The sequence below is a fragment of the Phlebotomus papatasi genome, chromosome 1 (assembly GCF_024763615.1).
Source record: "Phlebotomus papatasi isolate M1 chromosome 1, Ppap_2.1, whole genome shotgun sequence".
NCBI lineage: Eukaryota > Metazoa > Arthropoda > Insecta > Diptera > Psychodidae > Phlebotomus > Phlebotomus papatasi.
In genome coordinates this window covers 39287850-39300582 of record NC_077222.1, presented here as the reverse complement: position 1 = coordinate 39300582, position 12733 = coordinate 39287850, and the positions used below count along the sequence as shown (strand labels likewise).

The following is a 12733-nucleotide window of genomic DNA, read 5'->3' as shown; positions in this document are numbered from 1 at the left end:
GGAAGGTTAGTGTAATTCAGAACCTGCTCCAAGTGAGAATTTTAATTCCAAATAGGACAAAAGAATTTTTCCTTTAATAAACATAGAATTACACTATTTCAAATTCGTAAAGAGAAACGGAATTAGGAAGTGTTTTATAAAAATGGAGATTTTTTTTATTTAATAATTTATGACTCCTAAGTTATTGTTTTAACCGGTTATTTATTTATTTTTTTATAGTGTACAGGTGGTCAAAATAGGCTTTTGGTCTAATACCTTAACAGAGTTGTAATTTTATTAAATTATAAAAGTTTAATGGCCTCCACACACGAGAGATTTTTGTCCATATGTGACGGTTTTCAAGGTTGTGCCTTTACATAGTACAAAATATTTTTTATATGTTACATGTAAAAATTATGTAAAATGTAAAAAAGGAAAATTACGTATTTTTGAATCTTTTGATCATTTCCTATAAGCAATACCAATATTGATATTGCTTATAAGAAATATCAATTTTCTGACCGTTAATGAAAAATAGAATCAAAATTAATATAATTAGTAAACCTGTAAAGGAATGAGATAAAAAAACATCATTTTTTTCATTATTCGTATATAGGCAAACGACATGACTTGATCTATCAACTTTTAAAATCTAAAAGAATACTTTTTAATAATTTTTTATAGTAGGAGGAAAGGAACGTCTATTGACACTTTAAGAACTCGTGTCAGTATCCATTGACACCCTACTCTGTACCATTTGGGATATGAAATTTGAACATCTCTGTTTATAGTAAAAGGTATATTACAGAAAAAACGTTATATTACTTATATTTTACTAGATACATTAAATAATTTTCAACATTTTGACAAAAGTGTCAATAGGTGTTCCCTGTCGAACAGACTTTCCTCCGACCCTAATTATACAAATTATTTTTAAGATACTTTGATATAATGATACGTAAAAGAAATTGCGATTTTGTATATTTGTAATAATTTCAATGTAAATATAATACAGTGGTACATATTCTATATTTTTTATCGCCATTTAACCAGAAATTAAATCTAAAAGAAAGTGTTTCAAATAGAAGAGTTGATGAAGAATTATTTAGCTATTTTTGTATATTTAAGAAGCCAATAAAAACTCCAGAAGTGCAGGAAAAGTTAAGGATTTTATGTTCTTAAGGGGATAAACACACTACACGAAGAATAAAGTCAAAATATATATATTTAAATTAATCTTTAGTAAAAACAATCATAATTGTGCATAAAACTCGCACAGATTAAATTAAAAAAAGGGTTGTCAAAAAACCAGCACTGATTCAGCATAAAACTGTTAATATTCTCTTAAAATTGCGTGTAATGATTTCACTTGTATGTAAAGCACTTATACATAGCTTGAACACGAAAAGAATAAAATACAAGTTAAAAGTGCACAGCTTCATCACAAGATAGTTAAAATTGAATATAAAATCATCACAGCTTCCAAACAAAACGTTTAGCAATTTTTATCGTATTATTGGAATTCTGTGCAGATTTTGTTAAAATCGATAAAATATCTTAGTTTTTTTTAATGAATTTTTGTTTAATACGTTAGTTTCAGCACGATATTTTCTAGAAAATTTCAAAAAATTGAGTGAAAAAGAAAAATATAAATTTGAAATTTGATGCATATAATTCAATTTTACATTTTTTATATTTTAACTTTACATGTTAAAAATATAGCACATGTTAACGTTTTTTTTACTAAGTAAAAAATTATGTAAAATGTAAAAAATTCACCCAACCCTGACCGTTTTACATATACAAGCGCAGGCTATTTGTTTCAATATGGACAATGGACATACATTTCTCTAGGATGTAGCCGTAAAGGTCATTTGATCTTTACAATGAAATAAAATTACAACAATTCTATACTTCTTTACCTGTATTTGTTAAACAAACACATATAAAAATTAAAAAAAATAACAAAATTGAAAAACCAGTTCTTAGAATTTTTATTCTTATCACACAAACCATTTTTTAATTTTTTGTTTTCAACAGCAAAAATGTATATAAAGGGTATTAATATTTGAGAGTAAATTTCAGCAATAAAACTCATACATAGAGCTTTTACGAAATATAATATGTTATATTTTCAACTTCACTGACCCTTTTTTCAGGAGAACGCTTCAAAATATGAAGTTAGCAAAAACTATGCAAAGTTTTCTATTTATTTATTGCAGTTTCACTCTTGTTTTTGACACTATATTAAAATTTGGTATTTCACTAAAAAGTTTCCATGAGCAAACGAGAAGAGTTTTGAAATTTTAAAGGAAGTGTAATTGATAGAATTGCAAACCTGCGCTTTGCGCAAAGTTTAATTTCTGATAAAATGATTTTTCACTTTTTTAATCATTTTGTTTCTCTACAGTTTTTCCTATAGGACATCAAAGAATATTTAAATTACCCATCAAAGTTATTCAAATTAATTCAAAAGAGATTGATTTCGCGATATATTTCCGGGAAGAAAAAAAGTCCTTTTACCAAATTCCAGAAGAAATTCCATTCCTCAAGGTTGCCCAATTTTCTGTCTTAGATCTATTTATGGAACTTGTTCTTCCATGGAGGGATGAAAAAGTTCCTTAATGTGGCAAAAATCAAGCACTAAGGAATGGGAATAAGACATGGTACAGGATGTTTTTTTCGTGCCATTGAATGAGATAAAAGTGAGGTGGATGAGAGTAAGAATATAGATTTTCACTTACCAGCATCTGAGGTTCTCTGGACTACACCACGTTTAATTTCTCTCTTTCCCATTTTTGCGTGTTTGTCCGTTCCTGAGGATGGAATTTGTTGGTGGTGCTGTTGGGATTCCAAATGTTGCTGCTGCTGAGATTGTGGCGGAAGCTTGGAGGTTGAGCAAGTGGAGTTTGTGACTCTATGAGTACTCCGAAGCCCTTTAACAGGGTATAATGGATACTATCGTCCAGCTATTCGGACCCAGTCCCGATTATTTTCACTATTGTTGTACCAAACACCTACAAGAATAAATACAGGGGAGAGAGAGAGAAAGAAAGAGGTCAAAAAAAGGATTGAAATCTACCATGACAAAGTGGAACTGATAAAATAGTATGAGGTATATAGACTTTACATAGGGTTTACATTCACTTTGTACATCTAAAATACTCTCATGTGTGTTTTTTTTACATGGAAATTTTATACAACAATGTACATCAAATGGAGACCCTTCCCTTCATTCAATCGATTTTAAATTTGTTCTTTTTAGCAGAGAGTTAGCATTTAACCTAACTAAAGTAAAGATCTATACAATTTTAAGACGTCCCCCTTTGAACTACTCATGGCCAAATAAGATTCTGAATTTTCAATATACATGTATTAAGAAGGTAGTATGGTTATCTTATACGTTGGAACAAGTCCTCATTACGAATTTTTCTCTGGTTCATGCTGCACGGATTTTCTCAAAGAAGAAATAAGCCACTCCCCAAGAGAGGCCTGTTCTACAAACACACACAAACCAATATTTAACGATATAGGGGAAAGGCTCATAATTTTAACCAATTTCTTATTTTGGACACTTTGAGGATAAAATTGGACACTAAAAACAAATTGATTAAAATTATGGATTTTTTTCCAATATTTGATAAATAATGAATTTTATCTAAATATTTGTTCTCTTTGGATGATTTTAACACCAAATACGTTAAATTTTGAATATGATTTGAGTTAAAGTTGTTTTGTTGAAAATTCCGTGTGAGCAATTGCTTACGAGAAATATGACAGAATTTCGTGTTTACTTCAGTCTTATTTAGCTGTGGTGAAGTATTAACAATCTTTCCTCGCTGTTTTTCAGTGATATTATTAAATATTCATTGAATATTGTGTTGATTCACGTTAATGGTGATTTGTACATTTGACCTGAAGTGAGATTTGCCTTGTGAATTAGTTTTTTCGTGTGAAAAATGGGAAATTTCTTAAGACATTCACCAGTGAGGTGATACTTCTTATTTTAGACAGGTGTTTTTCTCACGAAATTTCGTGAAGAATTGTCTTTTGTGATGACTAGGTTGGACAAATGTCTGGAGAAACAAAGGAGCATCATCTCTATAAAAAAGATGTAGTGAGAAAAGCCTTGAAAGGCTCCCGGAAAGGCCAGGGAATGAGCGAATCCTCGAGTACTTGGAGTACCGAAGTCAACTCACTTTAATGAATGATATGGAAAGTTTCCGGGCTTCTTGTGACATTCTACGTTTCCCTTACATGAACAGGAAGAGGATTTGGTAAGATTGGTTCATGAAATGAAGAACATTGGGCATACTGTTGAGGCGGATTAGCTGTCCAAATTTACAGCCAAGTTGTCCAAATTAATAACCAAGTTGTCCAAAATAAGTGTCAAATTCACCTCTACATATCAATTCATTTTTAAACGTAATAAAATTAATTTTTGTAAAACCAAAGACAATAAACCCTTGCCAAGTTTCTAAACAACCCTTCTGAAAAGAGAGTAACAGAAAAATTCAATTAGTATCGAATATATCGCACTTCAAACTTGGAACATCGATGCTAATAAGCAGACTGTTTAAGATTATGAGCCCTTACCCTAATTTTTTGCTTCTATAGCTTTCTACCGTATCACTGTATGCCTTCAGAGCATACAGCACTTCGAGCACTGCGATTTTTTTTAATTAGATAAAGTTCAGAGGACGAGACTTGTATGAATTCATAGTTACTATAGTGATGCTAGTCCACTGAAGAAATGGTCGCCATAGTCCAAGTAGTTCAGAAATAAAAGTAAGTATTCGGTGGTACCCCACATTCGGTGATGCTCGAGTTATCCCTATAACGTTTGGACAAGGCATTGCAGACATCAAGGAAATTTAAATTCCTCAGATGACCCTGGGGGATTTATTTATTTACTGAACTGACTCGGAAAGCATAATTACAATCAGAGAATTAAATTTGTCATGAAGAGCTCACTACTACCCTCTTATAGCTTCACTACATCATAGACTGACTCATCACAATTTACAATCAATTGTCTCCATCCGACTTTTTGATTCCTGCTTAATCAGATTTTATTGGAAGTCAAGGCGAAAGCTGACACGCCTTTTCGAAAACCACGCCTATGTCTGTGCATGGTTTAAGTACAAAATTCCCAATATTTATCCGTTATTCAATAAAAAAAACATAAAAATATATTATGTGATAATCACAATATTTTTCTGCCTTATATATACATACATGTAAATAGTGGAAAGGGGGATATTGAGGGAAACTCTTCTTTTAAATGGAACAACGGCTTTAATTTATAAAAAGTACTTCATGAGTGAAAAAGTGTGACTCCTCCCTTGAACAGGACTCTATAATATTTGTTCTACTGATCGGATACTATGTTCCCAGTGAAATCATACCAAAATCCAAATTCATTCCCACATACATATGTTATTCTGGGCGTAGTCTATTTTTTAGTCTATATGGGCGTGGCATATGTTTTTAGGCTCCTGCCTATAGGTTAAAATAGTGGAGAACAGTTTTCATGAGTAGTAATCAAACATATTCTCATTAAAGATAGAAAATTAAATTTAAAAATCGATAATATGCCGTCAATAAGAGTGTGACCTAATAAAAACCTTGGAGCTGACTTATGAAATCAAATATTTGCACTTATGAAGGGAAAACTAAATAACATAAAAAGTTCCAGTAAATTAAAGCAAAGCCTAAAGTGTGAGATATTCTCAAGAATATTTCTCAAGCTCAAAATCACTCCAGATAATCCCTCTGCTATTTCTAAATGAGAATCTAAAAATTCTCCATCATTGAGAAAATCAATACTGTGAATGAAATGTTTTAAGATAAGAGAATTGTATTTTCACGTTCAATTAGTTGGAATGTTCAGTGATATGTACATATAAATGTATTTCTATCAAAATTCTTATATGAAAATTATTTCCCGGGGCTATGTCACACTATTTACCTTAATTATTAAATATATGCATTATTCATAGACTCTGTATAATATATTAATATTTTCTTTACTTCTCTGGAAAGTTTTTCCATGTGATAGAAAACTTTCTGTTCAATGAGTTTCCTGTACTTTAACATACAAGTATCTTCTGTGGTACAACATTTGCAGAGTTGATAGAATTTCAGATAAGGAACAATTCGGACATTTTCTGATATATAACTAGAACCACTAGAACAATAAACATATGAAATGAAATTGAATTTTAGAAATGGTGAAAGAAAGATCTATAATGGTATAGGAAAGTATCTGCACCGAGAGAGTAAAACTAACACCTTGTAAAGCCACGGGGCTTAATATGGGTTTCAGACTGACGGTTTAGCCCAGTTCTCGAAGGAGTCTAAATCCTAAATAATAAGCAATTTTAGTGACTTTTCAAGATCAACTCTATCATTTGCTTTTGAAGACCAATTTTAAGTCAAATTTTTCAATAAAGTGCTGACCGGTAAGAATTTTTCTTCTTTGTATTCCTCAAGACATATGTAAGAACCCCTGAAAATTTCATATTGATCAGCAAAGTCACGAAAAAATGAGCCAAAAAAACATCAAATTTACGCGATCTCCTGGATATAACCTCATAAAAAATTCCAAATTGACTGAGTGAATAAGATCGCAGTCGAAAGCTCTGGAGAAAAATTTGAATCTTTTATTTTGAAAGAGAAATACATTCTGAAAAAACACCGAAATAGTTGAGGAGAGCGTAAAAATATGGTGTATAAATAAAATTTTTAATAAATATCTTTCCTGTGTTCAGAGTTTTAAAAATATTTAAAATTGGGGGAAGTGGGGCAGTTTTGAAAGTGGGGCACCTTTAAAATTGGGATTTTTCACCTATCTTTAAATAAAATTGAGCCTTTTCGTGTTATAATTTAGCTTCTCAATCTGTTTGTGCAGCTAAAATCACGATAGGGCTCAATTTTATTTAGAAATAGGTGAAAAATCCCAATTTTAAAGATGCCCCACTTTCAAAACTGCCCCACTCCCACTTCTCCCTACTAATTTTAATAAATTCTGATATCTTTAGTTATAAGTTTGAATTTAAGGTTCAATTCGTTTTTTTCATCACAGACCAATATTTTTCAAGAATTATTGCTTTATTATTTTTATTAACCCTAAACCCAATGGAAATTCACATATGTGATATTGCACAGTTCAGTTTTGGTTTTAAAATTTTTGTAAAACAGTCTTGTTCAAAATTTATACTTACAACTGCTTCATAACTATAAAATAAATATAAAAATATTTTACTTACAAAAAAACATAACTAATAAACACAGAAAAATAAACAAGTGTAATTGAGAATTTGTTGCAAAACTACCATAGAAACTCATACAATTGCAGAGAAAATAACAATAAGGATACCCAAGTAGCAAAAGCTATGCTTCATGACATATGTTCTAGGATCTCGCATGTACCTTTAAAGTCTCTAAAGTATTATTAATCGTATTGAGACACTTTATTTTCGCTCGAACTCCACGTAGAGAGCAATCCTTCGATTTTTTATTACAATGTAATCTTTGTAACGTGCTCGTGTTAGAGGAATGTGCTGATCATAGATCGCCCAGGAACGCCTTCCTCGTAATGTGGATGTTTCTTCCATGTTCCCGGAGTTTTTGCACAGAGGCGGTACATTTTTATTACGTTACATCACAGAGAAAATGTCTTTTTTCTAGACATTCAGATCTTTGCACCGGACGGGACTTAAACTCACAACACTGTGAGCCAAGCCGGGGTTCGATCCGCCCAAGAACCAACGGTCTTGCCTATTGCGCCACCGAGATCCCCATCTTTAAAAAGAAATAATTGAAAATTGAAAATCATGAAGAAGAGCACGACGTCATACTTTCTTATCTAGGACTTTTTCGATTCCTACTAGCAGAATATTAGCAATATTGATAATGTTGTCATTGTGATATTTGAGGTACCAAACACGTTTGACAATAATTGTCAAAATAATGTGCCAAAACATCGTAATCTCACAGACAACTTACATCAAAATGAATAATTTTCAAAACTTTTTGAACAATTGTCAACAACAAGGTGGTTTTCCACCTCTTGGACGCATTGCCACCCTTCTTTTATTTCTTTTTACATTTGTTTTTTTTTTAATTTTCTCCTCTTAATATTTGTTGATGAACATGATAACATTTACGTGAGAACAAAATCAAGGAATAAGCACACTGAGAGAAATCCGAAAAAGTTAAAATAAAATTCCGGAAATGTTTATTTTACCCTGCAGTATTGATCCAAAATCGGTGTAAATATTATGCTTTATAGGTGTATTAGGGCTTAAAGTTACACTTTTTCATGTTGTTTTTACCCTTAGAAAGGTGTAAAATTAACATTAAAAAATGTTGTTAAATTTTTACACCTAAAAAGTGTTAAAGTTATGAGGAAAAAAAGTTAATCGCACCCCCGTTTTTTTCTTAATCGAAGAAGAATTAATATCTCTTTTGTAGCTGGAATATGCTATGAAAGTTTTTTCATGGAAACCCAGGTTTATCGTGGTAAATACCTGTTAGGGACCAAGCGGTTTAAGCTCTATGCTACTGTTTATACACTTCCAAGCCATAATACTGACTCACTGATGACTCAAGATGACCGCCAACTCCTCACGCAACGAAGAATAGAATAAAGCTATGCCGCTAGAAAGGATTTTATTAAGACCGAGATGCGATGGCAAAAATGAAAACATTTACGAACTTGTTTGTGGGTTATACGATTTACGAGCAACTCCTAACGTCCCAATAAGAATTCACAAACATTTACGAAATATTTTTTCCTGTGTAATGATCCTTAATTTAGATGCTCTTAACTCTTTAAAGACAAGTTGGACACCGGTGTCCCAAAAACGAAAACAATTTATTGAATATAGAAAGTTATTTTATTTTCAAAATAGTCCGAAAAATTAGTTTTCATTTTTGGGACACCGCGGTGTTCTATTCCTCCTTAAAGGGTTAAAGCACGTAATAAATTAATGGTCATCGTGATTTTGATACTTCGACATTAGACTTGCAATTCGTTTGCAGTCAAAATAATAAATTTTAGTGATTCAACTGACGTTGCATGAAATTTATTAAAAGGTCGTGTTCTTGACCTAATTTCGAGCTCCAAGTCTTATTGTGCTTCTTGGGTCTGACAATGACACTATATAGATTTAACAGTCAATGTGATTTTGCCATTAATCATTTCAGCTGAAATTGGAAACAATCTGCACAATGACTTTGTCAAGAAGATGCAGAAGTTTCCCCAACCCTCAGTCATTCAATTTAATTGAATAAACGAATTAATTCTAGTTGCGAATGAGTATATTCAGAACTGAAATGAAAGAATACAAGTTTATTACGGAATTTGGGTCTCAGTTGCAACAAGGACTTTTATTTTGATGCAGAAATAATTAATAAGCAACTTATAATAAGGTTTGATAACTATTCTGAGCCTTTTTCAAATCCAGCCAATAAAGGCATAAATATTTGTGGTCCGTATATATTTGATTTTGGTCAGTAAGACTGACCAAATTGATAAGAAAATTGATCAGAAATTATGTTAAATCATGTCTGAGATGTCAAAATGGATTATAATTTTTCATTTTTTTCTTTTCGAGTAAATTTTCAAGATTAACATGCACTGGTATGTTATCTCAAACTTGATATTCAGAAATCATTTCTACCAATCTACTGCCCAATCTGGTGCAGTCACTTTTAATCTTCCATGTTCTCCAACATTAAGAACAAGTTTTCACCTATTTTGTCTATAGAATGTACCTTGTTTTCGTCTTATCCCAAAGTGTTAGTATATAAGTGGTATCATTATCAAATTTCAGACACATCTTCAACTCTGGTCACGTGCAGAAGAGGATGCTGAAAGAGTCACCTTCAGGAGCTTTCAAGTTTCTCTTTTTTTTCTCGATCCTCACAAGTGGAACTTTTTCATTTTATTTCCAACGAGCACTCACTAATTCAGATCACACAGGAATCAAGTATTGTCGTCTAATTTTTAGTCATCCTTTTTCACCATTTTACACACCCACAGTCCATTGGATGAGCAATGATGATTGTGAAGCAGCGATAAAATGGGTTCAACTTTTCATACGTTGGAGTTGGAAAAACTTTCAATCACTGACTCAAGTGTATTTAGAGACAATTGATAAATGGATTTAATTCTGCACAAGACCTTTATATACAAATATTCTAATAGATATAACTTGAAGTATATTTAATACTGAGAGATAATATAACGATAAATTCTCTGAACCTCTGACAGACTTTTGGTATTTCCTTCCTTCCGTATTTCATCCCGTCACATGGGATCTCAGAAACTGGGCCATACTTTGCCGAAAGAAAATTATTTTGTAGGATTAAATTCTACAGACGACGAATTAAAAAAAAAATAAGGCGAACGAGAGGAAGTAAGTATTTACAGGGAGTTTTTGAGAAAGCAATTTATTCTTTTGGATTAAGGGTTGCTGGTGAAAAATTATCTTTTATCCAAATTCTTCTTCCTCATCTACTTTTTCCCAACAAACACTTTCAGATAATACAAATTACACCCATGATGTGGCAAAAGTGTGAAAATATTGCCATAAATAGGAGTACACAGGAATTTTCCCAAGAATTTCAATTAATTATACAGTCGATTCGATTCAATTAAGCAAAAGATATTCGTCTCATGATGACTGTTCACACTCCACAGTACATTTCAATATAAACTGTACATTAAATTGCCATTTGGCATCATTCTTGATTCTGCCATCATGGGAAAGGTCCATAAAACCAAATTTCTGTGATTGCTATTTGTCGAAATAGGAAGATTTTATAGCATTCTTCCTCTTCAGCTCATACTCAGAAATTTGTCTATCGCCCAATGCTAGAGATTATTAGATGGCTGTCCAAATAAATTACTCTCTGAGTTCCATCTGAGGCATTTCAATGAAACTCACAAAATAACCAAATACTTGTTTAATTCTATGCACTATGTACTTATCATATAACATTTGATTACTAGAGCATATGATAATAGTTTTCCTTCATTGCAATTTCTTAGATACGTCATAACTGATCCATTGTTAGAAAATTTTCAGAAGGCAATTATTTTGAACATCACAAATGCATTTTGATTTTGTGTTCAAGTATCATAAGTCAGAGAAACATTCAACAAAGATAGGGGAAAGCGAGCCACCTTCGGACAACTTAAACTTCGGGCAACTCAATTTTTTTCTATGCTCTGAATGGATTTGACTAGTAGTTACTCTTTTCAGGAAATTTGAGATACTGAACTAGCTTTAAAATTATAATATTATAAATAGATCAAATTCATTAACAACGTGTTGAAAAAATGAGCTATTCGAAGTTTGAGTCGTCTGAAAGCGGCGTGCTTTCCCCTACAAGCAATTGAAATAATTCTCTTGAAATAGTTCAAAATGTATAGGATTTTAGCAATTCATATCTAGAAAATAGGTCAGTTCTGAGATAATATTAAAGCTTTAAATCCTTGTATAATATTTTAAAGCCTAGTTCGTATTCCCTGACCAGAAAGCTACTAAAGCTTTCTTAGCTTTAGTAGCTTCTTCTTAGCTACAGTGAGCCTAAAGGGACAAGGATGAGGGGGCGTCTTAGAAAACGATTGAGAGTGGAAAATGTCCTTAAGTAGCTGGGCCGTGGTGCTGGAGGGAGCTGGCAGAGAGTCACCAGGACAGACAAAGTTAGTGGGAGAGGCCCGATCCCTTAAAGGCACGCTGCAAAGAAGGAGGGGAGTCAGGCGGCCAAAAAAAATTGTGCTGTTTATGGACTCAATACAGTATCTGACGCAACAGCAAAGCGGTGGTTAAAACGCTTCCGTTCTGGTAAAAGGGACATTAAAAATGAAGCACGCTTTGGTAGCCAAATTGTCGCAGCACGCGAGCACTTATTCTATTGTCCAAGAACTGAAGATTAGTCAGAAAACAGTTTAGATCCATTTGCATAAGGCTATTGTCACAAAAGAACCTTTCAGACCAAATTGAGTCCTGTGCCCTGTGATTTTTTGGTCAACGAAATTCAACCTATTTTTGAAATTCGACCTATTTTTGAAACGGATGATGACTGGCGATGAAAAACGGATCGCGTACGAAAACAACAGTCGGAAAAATCGTAGTTTTAGTGTGATTAGCCGGTCCAAATGATCACTAAGCCGAGAGTAAAGGCCAAAAAAGGTTTGCTGTGTGTTTCGTCCGATGGCAGCCAAAATCCAGAATTTTCAAAATCCTGAAAGGGATGAAATTAATGAATGAAAATGTTTAGAATAACTTCCTAAGACACAGAAGATTTCCCTTTGCCTCCAGAAAGCGCAGGTACAATCGTAGGAGTAGCTGTGACACTTTTAAGAATTTGGGATTTTGACTTTCGGGACTTTGGCTCATTCGGAATTTTAGCTTTCGGGATTTTGGCGTTCGGGATTTTGACCGGGACCCCTTTGGTCTACTATGAGCTGCTGCCCAATTGCCAAACGCTCAATTCAGATCTCTATCGTCAACAACTAAACGTGTTGAAGTAGACAATTGACCAAAAGCGCTTAGAATTGAACAATTGAAAGGCTATTGTATTCCTTCAGGACATATTTTCCTGGCAACACATACGAGGGTAGTTCCAGAAGTCCCAGGCCTCGGAGAGAAAACAAAAAATATTTTGAACATTTTTATTTCTCAACATAGTCTGCTTGTAAGTCGACACACTTTTCCCAGCGATGCTAGATAGGCTC

The 12733-nt window shown here is 32.8% G+C and overlaps 2 protein-coding genes across 2 annotated transcripts in view; one reads left to right on the top strand and one right to left on the bottom strand.

Moving 5' to 3' along the window:
• Nucleotides 1-9835, bottom strand: part of LOC129799678 (uncharacterized) — a 113749-nt gene extending 103914 nt beyond the window's left edge. The window contains exons 1-2 of the mRNA XM_055843808.1: nucleotides 9763-9835; nucleotides 2724-2996 (exon numbers count right to left, since the gene is read on the bottom strand). Of these exons, the coding sequence (XP_055699783.1) occupies nucleotides 2724-2775 (52 nt within the window). The 5' untranslated portion in view covers nucleotides 2776-2996; nucleotides 9763-9835. The remainder of the gene's footprint in view (nucleotides 1-2723; nucleotides 2997-9762) is intronic.
• LOC129799677 (voltage-dependent P/Q-type calcium channel subunit alpha-1A) overlaps nucleotides 1-9884 on the top strand; it is an 80165-nt gene extending 70281 nt beyond the window's left edge. The window contains exon 6 of the mRNA XM_055843805.1: nucleotides 9822-9884. Coding sequence (XP_055699780.1) covers nucleotides 9822-9862 — 41 coding nt within the window. The 3' untranslated portion in view covers nucleotides 9863-9884. The remainder of the gene's footprint in view (nucleotides 1-9821) is intronic.
• The last annotated feature ends 2849 nt before the right edge of the window (nucleotides 9885-12733 follow it).